The sequence below is a fragment of the Dromiciops gliroides genome, chromosome 1, assembly GCF_019393635.1.
Source record: "Dromiciops gliroides isolate mDroGli1 chromosome 1, mDroGli1.pri, whole genome shotgun sequence".
NCBI lineage: Eukaryota > Metazoa > Chordata > Mammalia > Microbiotheria > Microbiotheriidae > Dromiciops > Dromiciops gliroides.
In genome coordinates, this window is record NC_057861.1 from 30609461 (window position 1) to 30630398 (window position 20938).

The window sequence follows — 20938 nt, forward strand, 5'->3', positions numbered from 1 at the left end:
GCAAATCCCAGCTCCCTACTCACTGCCTGAGAGAGCTTACCCAAGTCACTTCCCCAGGTCTGTTTCCTCATGTATAAAACAAGGGGTGGGAAGGGGGCAAATTAAGTGATCTCAGAGATCCCTTCCAACCCTAACCCTCTGATTCTACGCCATGCCCCTTTTCTGGGCCTGGTTCCTCATCTGGAGAATGGAAGGGTGTGACCAGATGGCCCCTGACAGTCTCTTTCAGTTCTAGATCTATAATCTATTCAAAGACTTGTACATATGTGTGAACTTGGACATGCCATTTCCCTAGCATGGGGCCTCGGTTTCCCCTGCTGTAAAGTGAGAGGGTTAGACTAGGCTTCTGAGGTCCCTTTTTGGCTGCTGAGCTGGGATCCTATGAGCCTCACTTTCCTCCCAATCAGAGACAAAATCACTGGGGCCATGAGCCAACACAACCCTACCAGAATCACTTGGCTTTATCCTGACCAGCAGAAGGGGGTCCGGAGAATGAAAGGGCTTCTGTCTTCCTAGGGATCTGGCACAAAATCTCCCAGGATCTAGCACAGGCTAAGGGGGCAAGCCCCTCCATAGACAACAACGAGGACCACGGCCCCCAGGAGTTCTGCCAGAGACCACAAGAACTGATGTGTCCAAAAGTGATCAGCCTCCTCCCTAGACTTTCAATGAGCTTAATTAGCCTTGGCTGTCCCCAGGCCTGATCCTAAAAACATTTCTAGTCCACAAGAGCCTTCTGCTGGGCCTGCATCGCCTTTGGGAAAAAGGAACCTCTGTGGACCCCCTGAGAATCAGCAGAGAACCAAGACTGGGCTAACGCAACCCTCCATCTCTCCTGGGCTAACCTCCCACAGATCCCCACTAAACCCACCTGAAGAGGAAAACCTGCCCAATTTCTCCCAGGTTAAGTAACATCCCATGCCACTTCGAACTCTGTGGGAGCTGGGGCCGCTGATTTCCCTTGCTGGGGCTTCATTTTACCTCATTGGTTCACCCTGTTGTTTCCCTACCTCGGCAGAATGCTCGATATGAAACAAGGTTCCATTGGTCAAATATGCCAGGGTGTCTCTCTCCCTTTTTCTTTTCTCTCTCCCTCCCTCTTCTTTTTTTCTTCCTCTCTCCTTTCCTTCCTCTCCCCCTCCCTCTTTTTCTTCTCCCTCTTTTCCTCCTCCTCTCTCTCTTCCCTCCCTCCCCCTCTTCTTCCCATCTCTCTTGCCTCAACGGCACCTTTGCCGTCACTGGTATAGGGAGTGTCTCGACCAAAGCAGGTCAGCAGCTTCTCTAAGACATATACACTTGGAGTTGCCTGGGGCACCTAGAGGCCAACTCAGTTCACTCAGGGTCCTGCAGCCAGTACTTGTCAGAGGTAGGACTTGAACCCAGGTCTTGTGGCGGCTCTAAGGGCAACTCGCTATCCCAAGTCATGTCCCACTGGCTCTCTGGAGGTCTTGTACTTTGCACTGAGCGTTCTTTGGGGATGTAAGGGAAGGGGAATGTATTAGGTTGGGATTAGAATTGAGTTCATTTGATCCCTACATGTTCTTTCCTTAGCTACCCCAATTTTAGCCAGGTAGAAGATTTTATTACTGTATTTTTTATCAGTACATCAATTCTCTCAGTGTCTTGCAGAAAAAAAAAAGCACCTGGCTAAGGAGCAAATCTGATCCTCTGGGGACGAAGGTTGTGTCAGGTTTCTGAGGACCCCCTCCTTTGAGAATTCCTTCCCGAGTTCTAAAATCAGGCCAAGGCCAGACCATACTCCTTTATTCTGTCCCAATAAAATGGAAACTCCCCGAGGACAGGGGCTGTTTTGTGGTTAGCTTTGTATCTCCAGCACCTAGGACAGCGCCTGGCTGCTTGAAGAATTGCATTCTATTCCCTTTCCTCCAAACCTGAGGCCTCCCTAACTCTGCCTAATCAGACTGGTTCAATTTCTTCCACTCCTTTATATAATATTCTGGGTCAGCATGCCATTGGCCAGGCGCTATCACACCCAAGTGTCTTTCTAGATTAAAAAAAAAAAACAAAAAATGAAAACAAAAACAAAAACAAAAACAAAAACAAAAACAAAAACAAAAATCAAAAACTTGGTCACGGATCAGGAGGGAAAGAAGGATCAATCCTCCTCTCAGCTGCTGAACCTCGAGGGAAATCAATCAGGTGAAAACAGATGCTAACGAAGGAACTCAAAAAATAATAATAATGATGATGATGATCATTTTTTTTCCAAGAGAGCACTGCAGGAAACAAAATTTGCAAAAGAATTGACTTACAAACAGGGAGTCGCCTTCCACCCTTCGCCTTCAAAAGGTTTCAGCCACATGCCTGGGGATATTAAAGACAGCATTGCTCAATATTACTTGGTGATAGATTCCAGAACCTCACCAAATTTCCATGTTACTCATGTTAATCGCATGTGAATAACAAGGCAGTCGGCCTCAAGCATGCAGTGCTCCCGGACTCTCTCAAGTTTTTTAAGGTTCAAATTGAGTTCCTTCCCATTGACCTCGTTGTTAACCCTGACCTTAACAAGAGAAGTCCAAAGCCACACTGGAGGTGAGTGAGCTGAGGCATTAGGAGGTACAGCACAGGGTCTGGGAAGTCCCATAACCGGCTGATACTTCTCTTAGCATTTGAGTGTCAGGTGGTGGAAATCCCCCAAGCATCTGGAGGTGGTTGGGGTGTTTGTTTTCAATTTATCTTGCTTGAGGGAAAGGGGACGGGAGTCTGTTTGGTTCTTTTCTCCTGGAAAAAAAAAATGGGAGTTTGGAAGCAGTCAGTTGGAATGAAATCATTTCCGTGTCTACAAAGATGGCAAGAAGGTTTTTAAAGATTGCTAGATTTGGCGTTGGGTGACCTGAGTTCAAATCCTGGCTCTGACACTAACCTGTGCTTTGGGGCACAAGGAAGGCCACATCACACAGTAGAAACTTGACTGACTCTGGAGTATCTGGACCTGGGTTCATTCACATCGCGGCTTTATCACTTTCTCCTGAGGTGATCTCGGGCAAGGCATTCCACATCATGAACTGTTTCCTTATCATTAAAATAAAAAGGTTTCCCACAGATGACCTCTTAGGTCCCTTCTAGACCTGATCTGATGATCCTGCATCGTTCTCTGGGTCATGACCTCGACTAAGCACAAAATGAAGTTCCCTTCCAGTTCGAAGACAATGATCTTGAGTTAGTTATTTAACCTCCCTGGGCCTCAGTTTCCTGATATGTGAAAAGAAGGGGTAGTACTAAGATGACCTCTATAGTCTTATCCAGCTCTAAATCAACACTTACCACAGTGCCTGCCATGTAGTAAAGGCTTAATGACTACTGATTGATTGACCAAGATTGCTCATTATAAGTCATCTACTGGGGGCAGCTAGGTGGCGCAGTGGATAGAGCACCGGCCCTGGAGTCAGGAGGACCTGAGTTCAAATCCGGCCTCAGACACTTAACACTTACTAGCTGTGTGACCCTGGGGAAGTCACTTAACCCCAATTGCCTCACTAAAAAAAAAAACAAAACAAAAAAATAAATCATCTACCTTTTTGAGCCTCAGTTTCCCCATCTGCAAAATGAAGGGGTCAGAGGAGATGGCTTCCAAGGTTCCTCCAACTCTAACTCTACGACTCTAAGCCTTTAAGCCTCCTGCATTCCAGTTTCCTCATCTGTAAAGTGAAAGGATCAGAAGTGATCGAGTCTAAGGTCCTTTTCAGCTCTAAATTGCTGATTCTCTGATCCCAAAAGGGCAGCTAAGTAAATGATGCAATGGATAGAATGCCCAGTCTGGAGTCAGGAAGATTCATCTTCCTGAGTTCAGATCTGGCCTCAAACACTTCCTAGCTGGGTGACCCCTGGGCAAGTCACTTGACCCCATTTGCCTCAGTTTCCTCATCTTGAAAATGAGCTGGAGAAGGAAATGACAAACCGCTCCAGTATCCCTGCCAAGAAATCCCCAAGCGAGGCGAGGAAGAGTCAGACCCGACTGACAAGACTGGACAAACAAAACAACCCCAGAGTCCTCGGTTCAAGGGGCCCTGGGCAGATTAGGTGATATTTACTTTCACAGACAACTCACATGCATTCTATTTTAGAAACCTCAGTCAGAGTAAGAGGAGGAAAAAGAAAACTCTAAGAGAGATATCTGTCTCTGCACTGAAGGATCAAAGGGGTGCTTTCTGGTACAGCGAGATGCTGAAGAGGATCGCACAGGCGTTAGCCGTTCCCTTAAAGCAGCCTGCATTGAGCTCATGGCTGCTCCCAGGCATGGCCGGCTCTCTAGAAGGCTTAACCCTTTAGGAGACATCAACATTTCTACCTGCTTCAGGCCAATCCCATTTCCAACTGGCTAAGGAGGAGAGAGGAGGAAGAAATGGATCCCTGGATGAGGAGACGCCCAAGATTCCAGATAATCTAAACCATAGGAAGCTGGAAATGACTACCTAATTTCCATCGGTTTCTTGCAACATGTTCAAACAAAAACTACCAGCTGGGTAGCACTCAGAGGATGAGGATTTAACCATCCCTTGGCAAAGCCCTCGAGGGGCGACTGAGGGGCCCAGGGCTGGCTGCTGAGGAAATGTCTTTTGTCCCCCTGGCTGAGCCAGTGGAGGCCAAGTGAGCTTAGTCAACGGGCCAGGCAGTTCCCTAGTTTCTATCATGGGACTGAAAAGTAAAAAACACATTATTTCACCCCCTTCCCCTTTTACTAAATGAGGAAAGAAAACCACAAGGCTGAAATAATGAGTGTTTACCTCTGTTCCCCCATTAGCAGGTGCTTCTAATCCAAGACATGGTTTTTATTACTGCTGAAAAACTATTTTTAAATAGTCCTAACCTTCTTTAGAAGTCTCCCAGGGATAGGAAAAATGTTTTGTTTTGTTTTTTTAGTGAGGCAATTGGGGTTAAGTGACTTGCCCAGGGTCACACAGCTAGTAAGCGTTAAGTGTCTGGGGCCGGATTTGAACTCAGGTCCTCCTGACTCCAGGGCCGGTGCTCTATCCACTGCGCCACCTAGCCGCCCCAGGGATAGGAAAAATAAAGCCGGAGTGTGCATGACAGGGAAACTCAGTATTTTATCTGACTCTGAGAGCCCATTAGCCTCCCTCCCCAGCGTCTCTTTCCTTGTCTTGGTCCCCAAGACACATCGGGTTTGTAGCCAAACCCCTCCAAAGACCAGAAATTGAAGAGGATTCAACAGTCTGCCAATGAGAGGCGGCCTGCACTCATAGCCTTGCCAGGGATGGAGACAGGTAGAAAAGCCCCATCCAGGGACAGTGACTCTGCTCAGGAATCCCTCAGGGACTTCATCACTCTTTTTCATCCTACCATAGGTTTACTATTCCGAAAGAGTTTAAGGTAAAAATGCCTTGGGGCAGCTAGATGGAGCAGTGGATAGAGCACTGGCCCTGGATTCAGGAATACCTGAGTTCGAATCTGGCCTCAGACATTTAACACTAGCTGTGTGACCCTGGGCAAGTCACTTAACCCCAATTGCCTCACAAAAAAACAAAACAAAACAAAACAAAAAAACAAATAAAAATGCCTTTCCACCTTGCTTCATTGGGGGAGAGGGGAGATTTGGATTACAGATAAAATGACCAGTGTAAAGAGCAATAATGATGGGCAACTCTGCTACCTGCTCCTTCCACGACTTATGGAAGGTATGATCTTGGGCAAGTCATTTTCCCATCAGGGAGCTGTAACCAGAAGAACACAGGTGCACAGATTTGGAGCAGGAAGGGACCTTAGAAATCCATTTAGTCCAATCCCCCCATTATATAGATGAGGAAACTGAGGTATAAAGGAAGGATCTGCCATGGTCCCGTGGGCAAAGTGACAGAGAGGGAGATTTTAGACCCAGGCCCTCTCTCTAAGGTTCCTTCCTATGAAAACACATTCTCCATGGGGAAGACGCCATTCTACTCATGCCCACCCCCAAGGAGGAATGGCTTTCCTAAAAGCTTACAACACCTTTAAAATTCCCAGTTCAACTTACAAGTTTGTGAAATGCCTAGAAGACCACAGGCTTGGGCTTTATCTATCTCTCGGCTATTGGCCTATAAACAACATTGGTCATTTCTTATAAGGAAGTTAAGGAGCCCCTGGACCTTAATCCTGAATAGCTCCTGGCCTAGTGGAAAGATGTCTGTTTGTCGTTAGGGCAGTGGGGGGTAGTCGGAGGGGGCCACGGCATCCAGCTCTGTGATTTCTGCATTTTCAGTGTGGAAATGCCCTCCACTGGGACAGAGGGGAAAACTCCCTTATAACGTGAAAGTCTTAGAAAATTACCCGGTGCAAGGGCATGGTTAAATCAACTTGCCTAATCAGAGGAAGGTCTTGAACCCAGGTCTCCCTCTATCCACTACACTCAGCTCTGGGTGCACAGAACCAGGGGTGGCTCCATGACACTGAATGGGTCTTACCACCCCCTCCTTGGTTCCAGCATCCCCTCCCACTGCAGGGCCCAGGAGTCAGGACCATGAAGTAGGGCAGGAATAGTCCTAATTCGCACTTAGATGGACCTTCGGGGCTTGAAAGAGCTCTTTGTGAGCTAAAGAAAAAAGAGAAGATCGCGGGGAACCCCAGAAAGAGAAATCTGAAGGGGAGTCTCTTCCCTGTAAAAGTCTCTGAAAGGGAGCAGCTAGGTGGCGTAGCGGATAAAGCATAGGCCCTGGATTCAGGAGGACCTGAGTTCAAACCTGATCACAGACACTTAACACTTACTAGCTGTGTGAGCCTGGGCAAGTCACTTAACCCTCATTGCCCCACCAAAAACAAACAAACAAAAGTCTCTGAAAATAGACCACAACGAGTGGAGGCCTGTGGCTATTACAAGCAACTAAAAGTGAAGGTTCCCCTAATTATTGCATGCATCTGACTAGGACCCCAATGTGGCCAACTGCTATGAGTTCTGGCTTTTTGAGGCAACAGAGATCTGGGTTCAAATCTTGACTGTAACACTAGTTGCGTGACCCTGGCCAAGTTGTTTAAACTCTCTGTGTCTCAGTGTCCTCGTCTGAAAAATGAATGGGGGGACCTGAAACGGATAACTTTTAGGATTCCTTCCAGACCTAACCCTATGATTCTCCCAAGGGGAAGCCCAGTGCATCCATCCCTCCTCCCTGCTCCCCTCCAACACACTCCATAAAATATAAAACCGGGCCAGACAGCTGTACCTGCTCAGTACCCCGCAGTGGCTGAAAATGGGATGAATTTTTATTAGATTCCCCAAATCCAGAGGCATGAAAATGATAGAAAGAAAATGAGGACTCTACATACCTAGAAGCAGCTAGGTGACGCACTGGATAGAGCACCAGGCTTGGAGTATGGGAGATCTGAATTCAAATTCAGCCTCCCAATACTTACTAGCAAATCGCCTAACCTTTGCCTGCCTCAGTTTTCTCAACTGGAAAGTGGGAATCATCACAGCACCTACCTCCCAAACAGTCTGTCTCAGTGTCAGCAATGGTGGGCAAGAGAGAGCGGAAGTTTTAAAAAGTGAACAACTCAGGGCAGCTAGATGGCGCAGTGGATAGAGCACCGGCCCTGGAGTCAACAGGACCTGAGTTCAAATCCGGCCCCAGACACTTAACACTTACTAGCTGTGTGACCCTGGGCAAGTCACTTAACCCCAATTGCCCCCCACACACACAAAAAAATTAACAACTCAGGGACAGGGAAGATACAGAGGGAAGCCCCCTTTCCCCCCCAATCTCCCCTCTCCTCCCTCCCCCCTTCACTCCTGGTTTTCTTGAGCTAAGTAAAGGAGAGGCAGCTAGGTGGTACCACAGTATACAGAGCACTGGGCCTAGAGTCAGGAAGACCTGAGTTCAAAACTGACCTCGGGCATTTTTACTAGTTGTGTTACCTTGGGTGAGTCACTTAACTGTTTCCTCATAACCATAATTTAAGAGAACTAATGATGAAACATGCTATCCACCTCCTAATTCAAAAGGTGAGAGACTCAGAGTACAGATTGGAGACAGGAAGGAAAGAAGGAAGGGAAGGAGGGAGGGAGGGAGGGAGGGAGGAAGAAGGGAAAGAAGGAAGGAAGGAAAAAAAGATAAAATTTTTTAAAAGATATAGATCAATGTAAATATAGATAAAATAGAGATAAAGATAGATATACCTCTAGCTATAAATATCCATATTGTTATGTTTCTATATACATATGCACATATTAATAGTTTTTCTTTTGGATATGGAAAATATGGAAATTTGTTTTGCGCAAATATACATGCTTGTAATGGGTTTTATCCTTTCATTCTCAATTGTTGGGTTAGAGGAGTGGGAATTGGGGAGAAGGGAGCTGGAAGGGAAGAGGGCAGATTTTTGTTGATTGAAAAACAACTTTTTGGGGGGCAGCTAGGTAGCACAGTGAATAAAGCACCAGCCCTGGAGTCAGGAGGACCTGAGTTCAAATCCAGCCTCAGACACTTAACACTTACTAGCTGTGTGACCCTGGGCAAGTCATTTAACCCCAACTGCCTCACCAAAAAAAAAAAAAAAAAGGAAGAAAAGAAAAACAATTTTTTTTTAAAAATTGAAGTAAAGGAGAGGCTGGGCAGCTAAGTGGCGCTGTGGGTAGAGAACTGGAACTGGAGTCAGGAAGACTTATCTCCCTGAGTTCAAATCCAGCCTCAGACACTTACTAGCTGGGTGACCCTGGGCAAGTCACTTAACTCTGATTGCCTCAGTTTCCTTATCTGTAAAATGAGCTGGAGAAGGAAATGGTCAACCACTTTAGTATGTTTGACAAGAAAACCCAAATGAACAGTCAGACACAACCGAAATGACTGAACAACCACAAAAATGGGAGAGCCTGATACTATTGTCTGCCAAGCTCATCAGCTGATGGGACACTAGACCCTCGGACCCTTGTGGATGAGGAGCCTCAGAGGCAGAGCTCAGGTAATTCCAGGTGTGCCGATCACCGGCCGTATTACCTTTGGGCAAGTCATCTGCACTTGGTCCAAAGTCTTCTGTTGGGATGACTGATTGAGAAATGTTATCACCTAGTTAAAGTGTCAGACTAAAATGACGTGGGGAGAGGGTTAGACTAGGCATCCACCAAGGACCATCCCAGCTGAAAAACCAATGAATCTGAAGAGCAGAAAGCCTTGCGGCCCAAGACTGGGAGCACAGACAGCTGCGATTCCCCAGAAAACCACAAAGCATTGGGAAAGAAGCCGAAAGGACTAGCTTGTGCCTCAGTTTCCTTGGGAGTTCTTTCAATGGGCAAGAGGCAGAAAGGCCCAGGTTGCCCCATTCCCTCTGGGTCACTTCCTAATTGACAAGGGGGATTTTGCTGCCTAGATGAACAGAAACTCTGGGGGAGGAAGGGGCCGGCTGGGCCTGACCTCAAGTGAACATCCCCCTGTTGTCACATGGCCAACTTTGGGGGTAAGGACGGTGACTCTCTCCTCCCACACAACTGACCCCAGAGCCCTTGTCCATCCCCCCTCTGAGAGTCTGGAGCAGAGGCCAAGGTCCCTTCCTGAAGGAGAGGGAGAGAGAGAGACAGAGAAACAGAGAGACAGAGACAGAGAAACAGAGAGAGACAGAGACAGAGACAGAGAAACAGAGAGACAGAGACAGAGAAATAGAGAGACAGAGACAGAGAAACAGAGAGACAGAGACAGAGAAACAGAGGGAGAAAGACAGAGACAGAGAAACAGAGGGAGACAGAGACAGAGAAACAGAGAGAGACAGACAGAGAAACAGAGAGAGACAGAGACAGAGAAACAGAGGGAGAAAGACAGAGAAACAGAGACAGACAGAGAAACAGAGAGAGAGACTGAGAAACAAAGAGAGAGAGACAGAGAAACAGAGGGAGACAGAGACAGAGAAACAGAGAGAGACAGAGACAGAGAAACAGAGAGACAGAGACAGTGAAAGAGAGAGAGACAGAAACAGAGGGAGACAGAGAAACAGAGAAATAGAGAGAGACAGAGACAGAGAAACACAGAGAGACAGAGACAGAGAAACACAGAGAGACAGAGAAACACAGAGAGACAGAGAAACACAGAGAGAGACAGAGATAGAGAAACACAGAGAGACAGAGATAGAGAAATAGAGAGACAGAGACAGAGAAACACAGAGAGAGACAGAGACAGAGAAACACAGAGAGACAGAGACAGAGAAATAGAAAGAGAGAGAGAGAGAGAGAAACAGAGAGAGAGAGACAGAGACAGAGGGCTCCTTACCCGAGTCCTGTCCTCTATCTCATGGATGCGCAGCTGCATGGGCACATTAAAGCTATGCAGGATATTTCCGCCAAACACCAGGGAGTCTACCGGCGTGTACACGGCATGGATCCAGCCTAAGAAAGGAGAGGGGGAAGGCAGTGAGCTCATATAGCCAGACTGGGGCAACCCTCCCATTTTCCAGATGAGGGAACTGAGGCTCAGAGAGTTTAAACCCGGCACCACACAGCAAGGAAGGGGCTCAATTGAGATTTGAACACAAGTCTCCTTAACTCCACCTATAGCCCCCCAACCCACTAAAGCAGCAAGTTTTAGTCTTGGGACTCCTTTGTTGTCTTCAAAATTAGTAAGGACCGGGGCAGCTAGGTGGCGCAGTGGATAGAGCACTGGCTCTGGAGTCAGGAGTACCTGAGTTCAAATCCGGCCTCAGACACTTAACACTAGCTGTGTGACCCTGGGCAAGTCATTTAACCCCAAATGCCTCACTAAAAAAACAAACAAACAAAAAAATTAGTAAGGACCCATACACACACACTCTCAGTTAGGTGGTGCAGTGAACAGAATGAGCAGCTTGGAGTCAGGAGGACCTGAGTTCAAATACAACCCCCAGAAACTTACTAGCTGTGTGACCCTGGGCAAGTCACCTAACCCCATTTGCTGCAGTTTCCTCATCTGCAAAACGAGTTAGAGAAGGAAATGGCAAAGCACTCCAGTATCTCTGCCAAGAAATCCCCAAATAGGATCATGAAGAGTCAGACACCACTGATAAGGCACCAAAAACACACACTCCCCAAGAGATTGCATTTATGTGGGTTATATCCATCAAGTATGCCGGGGCCAGCCTGCAAGAGACAAATGTGAAATTTTCAGTGTGGGCATTTATACCTTGGCAATCAGCAAATGCTAGCAACCCGGCTTTATTTCAGATACGGCTTTGTTGACTGTTTAGTCTTAAGAAAGTGATAGAAAAATGTTAATGATTGAAATTAAATTTAAAAGTGTGTTGGTCACTTAACCCTCATTGCCCAGCCAAAAAAAAAAAAAAAAGTGTTGGGAGCACATTTTCTCCCCTGAGAGACAGTCGTTAAACATTTACCAGCCCGGGCCTGGTCATCTAGCAATATTTACCACGTTAGAAATGAAAATGTCCTGCTATTATTATGAACATCATTTGAATTTGACAGCCCATCCCTCTGAAAGAGTCTCTGGATGCCCAGGGGCCCTCACACCACATTTTAAACGGCTGTGCTACAGCGAACAGGAGGCTCCCTTTGATGCCCCCTGGTTGGCATGGAGATGTTCAGGTGAAGTAGAGAAAGACCTACTGAAGCAGCCTGAGAGACAGGGAAAGACAAAGAGGTGATGATAAATAGGAAAGAGCTAGAAAGGGGAGGGGGAGGGGAGAGGGAAAGGGGAAGGAGGGGGGAGGGGGAAAGAGGAGGGGGAGGGAGATGGGGAAGGAGTGGGGAAGGGGGAGGAAGGGGAGACTGAAGGAGATGAAAAGGGGGAAGAGAATGGGAGAGGAGGGAGTAGGGGGAGGGATATAAGGGGGAGAGAGGGGGAAGGAGGGAGGAGGAGGAGAGTGAAAGAGGGAGAAGCAGAGAGACAGGGATGGATGGGAGGAGGAGGGAGAAGGGGAAGGGATGGGGGAGAGAAAGAGAGGAAGGGGAGGGGGAAGGAGAAGAGGAGGAAGGGAGAGAAGGAGAGAAGGAGGGAGGGAGGGAGGGAGGGAGAGGATCTAGGTAGCCTGCTGCTGCTCTCTTTTATCCAATATATCTAACACCGTCTCTGGGAGCTAGAGAGAAAAATCTACAATACCCCACCACAACCCAGAAAGGTGCTGGCTCCTTCCCAAACTGAAGCTGCTCTTCTTCAGTTTCAAGCCCCCTCCAAGCCCACAGGCAGAGTCAGCTTCCCCAAAGACCAAGGCCAACTGGCAAACAGGGTTGGCAAGGACCCAGGAGACAGGTCCCCTGCCCCCTCAGCAGCTTTCTCATATGGAAAGAGACCCAGGGAGGGCCCAGAACACAGAGGGGAGGTGGTGAGCTGTGTGACATTCCTGGAAAATGGGAGGGGGGATTTCTATGGTATAACATCTGTAAAACGCTTTGCAAAGCGTGCAGTGCAAGCAACTATTAATGACTGTCTAGGTGCCTTAAGAAACCCTAGGACAAACTCAAGAACGCTGCGGCCCTGTTGACCAAGTACATTCCCAATGGTAACAACAATAATGATCACTGACACTGACCCAGCACTCAAACAAACTGCTTTATGGACCGGACCTCATGAGAACCTCCAAACGACCCCATGGGGGTCGGTGCTGCAAGTATTATTGTCCCCCTTTTGCAGATGAGCAAACCGAGGCTCGCAAGGAGAACTAACCTGTCCACAGACACAGAGCTAGCACCAGGAGGAGGTAGGATTTGAACCCAGTTCCGGGGATATGAGATTTACTGCTCTTTCCTCTCAATATCTACCTTGCATTTAAGATTTGCTTTTCAGCTCCTTCCCAAGAGCTAAATCCTGGTGTGTCTTCTCAGTAACTGTGGTTTTTGTTTCTCCTGAGGGGAATGGAAGCCTGGGTTATTATTAGTTGTATTGTTATTACCACCCTCAGCTTCATTGCTTTTAAACAGTGTTTCTCAATGTTCATGCCCCTAGCCACGGAGTCCCACTCACTGGGCAGTTGGGAGGTACCAAGCAATGTGTTCTGTCGCCAGCTCTCACTCACACAAGGTGACTACGCCAACCAGGAAGAAGAAAGGGTCCCTGAGGGTTCAGCCAACCTGGCCAGGCCATGGGAAGGTAGAGGACCAGGGGTCCCAGCTCTACTGGCCCACTCTACAATACTGGGCAATTAATTTCCCCCTCTCTGGGCCTTGGCTGCCCCTCTCCCCACCTGTGAAATGGGGAGAAGGATCCCCACACAAACATACAAACGTCTGAGGGAAAATGGGCTCATCCGTGAACGAGGTACGGGACATGTGATTTCACTGGTGGAAGGACTTCCAGGTGAGGGAACTCCGTCCCCGAGTGCAGGTCAGCACCTTCTCTGCCTGGAGCAATGAGGGGTTCAGGGACTCACCTAGGATCTCACAGTCAGAATGTGTGCCAGGCAAAACTTGAATGCAGGGCTTCCTGACTTGTCCTGCCTACCAACTCCCAGCTGCCTCTGAGTGGGAAAGGGATCAAATTGTTCAAAAGAACGAAACCATTTACAGAGCCTGGCTCCACTGAAGAGCTGAGAAAATCCGCTTCCCTGCCTTCTCTGGAGAGGCAATAACAAGGAGGATGAGGAAGATGATGATAATAAAAATAATAACCTGTATTCACTTAGTGTCTACTATGTGCCAGACACTGCGCTAAGCGCTTTACAAATATTAGTTCCTCGGATCCTCACAACCACCCTGGGAGGTAAGTGGTGTTATTATTCCTATTTTTCAGATGAGGAAACTGAGGCAGACAGAGGTGCAGTGACTTGGCCAGGGTCACACACCTACTGAGTGCCTGAGGCTGGATTTGAACTTCTTGACTCCAGGCCCAGCGCTCTGTGCACTATGGTGCCCCCTAGCTATTTTCTGTTCTGGAAGTCCCTTACCCTGATGAAATCACAGGTCTGGGCAAAGATAAAAAAAAAAAAACAATGAACAAAACAGAAAGGGAGAGGGAAGGGATCCTAGGACCACAGATCTCAACCAGAAAGGGTCCTCCGAAGTCATCTAGTAAGTATATGGCCCACTCTTTACAGATGGGGAAACTGAGGAAAGAAAGCAGAAGTTACTTATTCAAGGTCTCAAAGGCTGGGAAGTAGCAAATTTGAGATTCAAACCCTGGTCTTTCAGCTTCTGGAGTGTTTTCCACTGTACTGTACCAGAAAGTGGAAAGAGGAAGGGAGAGAGGAAGGAAAGAAAGGAAGAAGGGAGGGAGGGAAGAAGGAAGGAGGAAAGGAGGAAGGGAGAAGGGAAGAAGGGAGGGAGGGAGGGAGAGAGGGAGGAAAGGGAAGGAATTAGGCCAAAGGAAGCTCTTTCCTCTATCTCAGATCCAGGGCTTTCTTCCTTGCTCCCCTCCCCAATCCCCAGCCTATAGAGCCAGAGCAGTCCACCCCGCCCCATGGAGGTCTGCTAGCTGGGTTTCAATCCCTGGACCTGCCCCCCTCATCCCCCCAACACCTGCTCCAAGTCTGCACATGGTTATCACTGGGATAAACCTGTAAGGTAGCACAAGCAATGCTGAAGGCTTCCTGAGCCATTCACAAAAAGCCTCCCCCCTCACCCCCAGCATCTCATTACACCCCAGAAACGCTGGAGAACACCTGCTCCGACACCGGCAGGCTGGTTCCCGCATTCGGGAGGCTGGCAAATGCCTCCTGCTTGCAGATTGGGGCCATCACACATCTGGGAGTTATAACCGCACACATATAAACCCTGAGCTCCTGAGGCAAACGGGTCAGGGAAGTGAGGATGGTGGGGCAGATGGGGCAGATGGGGCAGATGTCCCACAGCTGCTGCAGCAGGGGTGGAGAGGGGGGAATCCACTGCTGCGACCTGGTGTCGAGTCTTGTTAGTGCCCTAGGCCAAGGCAGTGGGGAAAATCGGAGTGGGACAGAGTGTGGGATCACCTTCCTCACACCCCATAGGGAAGCAGGTTGATGCAGCAGAGAAGAAACTGCATGGCTGAACCCCCTGAGGAAAGGAGCATGAGCCAGTAGAAAAAAGGATGCAGGAGTCAGAGGAGCTGAGTTCAAATCCCACTCTTATGCTTGCTACCAGTGTGACCTTGGGCAAGTCACCTCCCTAGGCTTCAGTTTGCCCATCTGTAAAATAAGGGAGATGGAAGCCCTTTCTGGGTCTAGACTTATGAGCTTATGGTCTTTAGATAACAGATTATTTACCCATTTACAGATGTGAGAACTGAGGTTCAAATAGAGAAGGGAACTGACTTGGTGCCTGGAAGAAATAAATGCTTTGGGGATGGATGGATAGGTGAGTGGGTGGGTAGATGGAAGGGAGGATGGATGCATGGGTGGGTGAATGGATGGATGGATGGATGGATGGATGTGTGGGTGAAAGGAAGGAAGGAAGGAAGGAAGGAAGGAAGGAAGGAAGGAAGGAAGGAAGGAAGGAAGATGAAGAGATTAAGTGTGCAAGGTCACAGAGGCAGTCAATGACTGAGTGAAAGCCAGAACCCAGGCTACCTGGTTCATAAACCACTGACGCCACACTGCTACCTCCCCACAAAACACTTTGCATCCAGCAGGAGCTGCCAAGTACTCTTTCTCCTAAGAGATAAAACCATTGCAACCTACTCGACGTCACGTGTCCTAAGAGATGAGGAGGACTGGATTTTATTCACCCCATTTTCCAGGGTGGCGAGCTTCCCAGGGTGCCAGGGTGCAGATCGACATCCTCGGGAGGGGCAGGCAGAAGGCAGGATGCAGAGAGAATTGTGACCGGATCTCCCCTGGCCTACGAGGCACCAAGGCCACCCCCATACTACTGAGAAGCAAGTTCAATCTGCAGCCGCTCCCTGGGCCCCTGCCCATGTGGCACCCGGCCTGAATCCCACCTGCTGCTTAAGCCAGTTCGGCCCAGTCCTACCTTTATCTGGCAGAGAAACCTGCCTCTCCATGGTCCTCCCATAACGTAACTTCTCACCCAAATACACCAGCCCCAGCCTCCGTCCCTGCAACTTGAACTCAAAGCAAGGGGGTGTGGGTCGGGGGAAGCGTGTCCACTGGGCCTAATGATCAGAAAGAGGAAGTGCCAACGTTTGTTGTGACTCAGGAAACGTGATGAAAATGGAACCAGTTAGCCTACAAGCTAAGGAACCACAGAATGTTGGAAGAACCCTGGGAAGGAGCTTAGAACAGGGGGTGTCACAGCAGGCTGGGGCCTTAGAACAAGGAATGTCAGAGCTGGGAGGGGCCTTAGAACAAGGAGTGTCAGAGCTGGGAGGGGCCTTAGAACAGAGAATGTAAGAGCTGGGAGGGGCTTTAGAACAGAGAATGTAAGAGCTTGGAGGGGCCTTAGAACAAGGAATGTCAGAGCTGGGAGGGGCCTTAGAACAAGGAATGTCAGAGCTGGGAGGACCCTTAGAACAGGGGATGTCAGAGCTGGGAGGACCCTTAGAACAGGGAATGTGAGGGGCAGCTAGGTGGCGCAGTGGATAAAGCACTAGCCCTGGATTCAGGAGGACCTGAGTTCAAATGAGGCCTCAGACTCTTGACACTTACTAGCTGTGTGACCCTGGGCAAGTCACTTAACCCTCATCGCCCCACCAAAAAAAAAAAAAAAAAAAGAAGAGGGATGTCAGAGTTAGGAAGGACCTTAGAGATCATTTAATCCAGCTTCACCTATTTTACCAGAGGACCCCAGAGGACAGAGAAGATGCCACTTGTGCAAGAACAGGGAGCTCCCAATGGCAGGGCCAAGACCAAAATCTTTTGGGCTTTCTGAGCCCCCCATGAATAGCTCTTTCAGACTTCAGATGTCCAGAGAATATCGGTGCCAGGACCTTTAGAATCTACCACCAGGAGACACTGGATGGTTTTAACTCCCCCACAGGGAGGCACCTACTTTGTGGCTTGGTCCCTGCCCCCAGAAGACCCTCCTCATCCCCTCAATGGCCTTCGACAACCAGCCAGGCTTCGGGACTGAGCCAGGTCATCACCTATGTTCAGGGTTAAAATTCTAGCTATTCTGTCTAAAATATCTAATGAGTGGTCGCCAATAAATTATAAGCTTTAGCAAGAGTTAGACTTTTAAGCATTTATTAAGGAGAATAAGAGTTTGGTAAAGAGAGAAGAAAGGCCTAGATTCCTATCTATTAAAGGGAGAGCACATTTCTAGCTCCACTCTCCACCAGAGTCCTCAGGCAAGAGCCCCAGAGCGAGCGCCAGTCTCTTCCTTCCTCCTCCCACTAGCCCGCGTCATTTCCTGACACCAAAGAAAAGACTCCTGGTCTTGCCCTCAAAGACCTTCGCTTCATGGGCGGAACTCTTCTACAGTAAGTCTCCAGCAGGTGGCGTCATTCCAATCGTTACACCTATCACTATTCCGCAAAGTGGTGATGGAAGGTAAGACTTCACTACCGTAGCATCTAACACAACACTACCGGCCTTCCCTGCTCAGTCTGAGCCTTAGGCACCAGCTGGACCACACAAGTACCCCCACTCCTGATCATCCATACATCAGACAAGCTACCCAGTGGCACAGAACCAACTCTGACCCTCAAAAAAAAATAGAAAAGAAAAAAAGAAAAGAAACCTAACCCTTTATCTCTTTAACCAGTTTCAGAATTGGAAGGGACCCTTGGAGGTCGCTATCCCAACTTCCTGCTCTATGCAGAAATCCCCTCATTATATCCTGGGAGGTCACTTGACCTTCCTCTGCTTAAAGACAGGGAGCTCACTGTCAAAGGGGCAAACCCATTCCAAGTAGAGCTGCTGGATAGCACTAATCGAGAACACTTCTCGATACAGAACTCGGTTTTGCCTGGACAGAACTTTGAGGCCAAGCAGCCCAAATCTATAACCCCTCTTCTATTTGGTGTGGCATGCTAGGTTTCAATTAGCGTTCATTCAGATTCACACTATCTGAAATCATCATTATGTAAACTGCAGTGATTCTATAAAAATGCTTGTTCCAGCCCAATGGAAACATGCCGTGTGATTCTGAATAACGAGACCACTTCACAAGTTCACGATTCACATTAATTAGGGCATAGCTGTCATATATTTGGAGTCCATCCTGGAACAGTGAGATGCTGACTGTGTGACTTTAAGAAGGCCCAAATCCTCTCTTCTATAAAATAAATAAGTAGACTCAAAGGGTTAGAAATCCTAACTCTGCCACTTCACTGTATGACCTTGAACTAGTCCCTGAGCCCTAGACCCTAAATCTGACCCCCTTCTCGGTAGAATGGAGGGAGGGGAACAGATGATGTCTAAGGCACCAAGTCCTCTTGGCACAGGGGCATCAGGACCCTGGGTGGTGAGATGCTCCTTCTCCCAGGTAATCCCAGGTAAATTTACTAAACCGGATGCTGAGGAGGCAGAGAAAAACATGGGACTCTAATCCCTGCTTATCTCCTAATGGGAAAGAACAACAGAGTCACAGATAAAAAAAAAATACAAGGAGTATAGGGAAAAAAGAGACAGGGCAGTGATGGTGGCCTCAGATTTAGAAAGGCCTGAGGCTTGCCTCTGACATAGACCGGCTGTATGACTTTGGTCCAAGACACTGATCACATGAATTATTTGTTAAGATGCATCTTTCCCATATGATTGGGTTGTTTTTTTAATGTTTGTTGTCAATGAACTCCATCTTACTCTAGAAAAAGAAGCTGTCTCACACTATCCTTCCACAATCCCCCTTCTCTTTGCTCCCAGACTGCCCTGGGATAGCTCTCAACACTCTCATCAGACTGGGGTCCCAACCTTGTGGATCACGGGCTTCATGGGCTCTGACCAACTCAGAACCCTTCAGTCCACCCTGGCCCATTCCTCAGATCAGAAATCATGGGGTGGAAGGGACCCGTCCTCTCAATTTTAATAAGCGGGAAACCAAGGGAGACCAGAAAGGGGAACCAAAATGCACAAAATTAAGGGGATGGCAAAGCTATGATTTAAAACCTGGTCCTACTTCACCCCCAATGCCTCCCAGCTCCCACGAGTCAGACCAAGGCTCCAGGGGTATCTGAAGAAAAGAGGAAAGTGGGAAACATAACCCCTACCCTTGAAAATAGACCCGCATCCAACAGACAGCCCTGCTAGACAAAAAGGAGCCCCCAAAGCATCACCACGGGGTTGCAGGGTGTTAAGTTCATCCAGGACTCCCCAAGAAAAGTTGTCTGAGAAGAGCCCAGACTGTTTCCCAAAGACGCATCTCTCTGGCTAGTTACTAGAATGAAGGCAGCCAAGAGGTCATTTCCAAGGACAGAGAGGACCAATGCAGAGGCAGAGACCACAGCCAACCCCCTGGGCCCAGGCCACTTACCCGAGGGAATAAAAAACGTGTAGCCCTGTGTCAGCTCAATTCTTTGGCATTGCTCGACTCGGTCTCCCAGGAAGATGTCGCTCTGTTTTCCTGAGAGTACCCACTCTTCATAGAGTTCCAAGTTATGCAAGGTGGGGGGAATCAGCCAGAAGATCTGAGAAAAGAAAGGAGTCCATCACAGCCAAGCCCAACCCAGAGCCAGGGCCTCTGATGCTTCCCACCTTCTGTGGTGTGGACGTGGGTGGAGATCTGGGTGGAGGAGACAGGGATCTGTTTGGAAAGGAGTGACTGGAGCTAGGTAGCTTAGCTGCCTGTCATAGATGGTTGTGCTGGAAGACCTGGGTTTGAATCCTGCCTCAGCACCAACTGACCAAGTCTCTTTACTTCTAATCTCAGTTTCCCCAGCTGTAAAATGAAGTTTCTATGATCACGGGACCTCTGGCAGCTGTCACTGATGGTGCAGCGGATGGAGTGCTGGGCCTGGAGTCAGGAACACCTGAATTCAAATTTAGCCTCAGCACTAAGTAGCTGTGGGACCCTGGCAAAGTCACTTCACCTCTGTCTGCCTCAGTGTCCTCAGGGATAAAACAGGGATATAATAACAGAACCTCCCCCCTGCCCGCCAGGGTTATTGTGAGGATCAAGTGACATAATATTTGTAAAGGACTTACCAAAGTGTCTGGCATACAGGAGACACTTAATAAATGCTCACTCCCAAAATAAAATAAATAAATAAATGGATGAATGAATGAATATAGATGAATGAATGAATGAACTGATTAAAAAAGAAATGCTTATTTCCTTCCTCCCATAATCCTTAACAGAAGGGACTGTTTGCTTTTGTCTCTGCACAGTACCAGGCACATAGCAAGTGTTTACAAATGATTGTTCTGGGGATCTCATTTGAGCCTGGAAACTACCCTGGGAGGTAAAGCCCTTGGGCTTTATTGTCTCCTATTTTATAAATGAGGAACCTGAAGCATGAAGTGGTTAAATGACTGAGCCAATAGTTAGGATTCCATGGCAGGATCCGAACCCAGGGCTCACCTGCTTCCAACAAAGGCCTCCCGCTTTTCTTTTTGCCTTTCTGGGGGGCAATGAGGGTTAAGTGACTTGCCCAGGGTCACAAAGCTAGTAAGTGTCAAGTGTCTGAGGCTGGATTTGAACTCGGGTCCTCCTGAATCCAGGGCCTGTGCTTTATCCACTGCGCCACCTAGCTGCCCCCAGGCCTCCCTCTTTTCAAGACAGCAAACTGACTCTAATCAACTGGGGCTCCCGAAGGTCTGAAATCCCAGGGGTCCCCTGTTCTAGACTCTGCCCCAGGACGGAGGGGCTCCGTGGGCTCTCAATTGGTTCAGCAGTGTTAAGTGGAATAGGTGGGGCATTCTGCTAGGCAAGGGAAGGGGGCAGGAAAATTTTGTAAGATATGCAAATAAAATCAATCCCCAGCTTCTGTTTGTTTGGCAGGAGGAAAAACATCTAAAAGAGAGACTGCAAAACACACACAGACTCACAAAGATAGATGATACTGTTAAGGGTTAAAATTCTAGCTAGTCTGTCTAAAATATCTAATGAGTGGTCGCCAATAAATTATAAGCTTTAGCAAGAGTTAGACTTTTAAGCATTTATTAAGGAGAATAAGAATTTGGTAAAGAGAAAGAGAAAGGCCTAGATTCCTATCTATTAAAGGGAGAGCACATTTCTCGCTCCCTTCTCCACCAGAGTCCAGAGGAAAAGAGA

General features: G+C 48.2%; 1 protein-coding gene across 1 annotated transcript in view; it reads right to left on the reverse strand.

The window, feature by feature from the left end:
* The window catches only part of KDM2B (lysine demethylase 2B), a 153210-nt gene that overhangs the window by 73723 nt on the left and 58549 nt on the right, over positions 1-20938 (reverse strand). Inside the window, 2 exon segments of the mRNA XM_043976047.1 lie at positions 10203-10318; positions 19199-19352. Of these exon segments, the coding sequence (XP_043831982.1) occupies positions 10203-10318; positions 19199-19352 (270 nt within the window).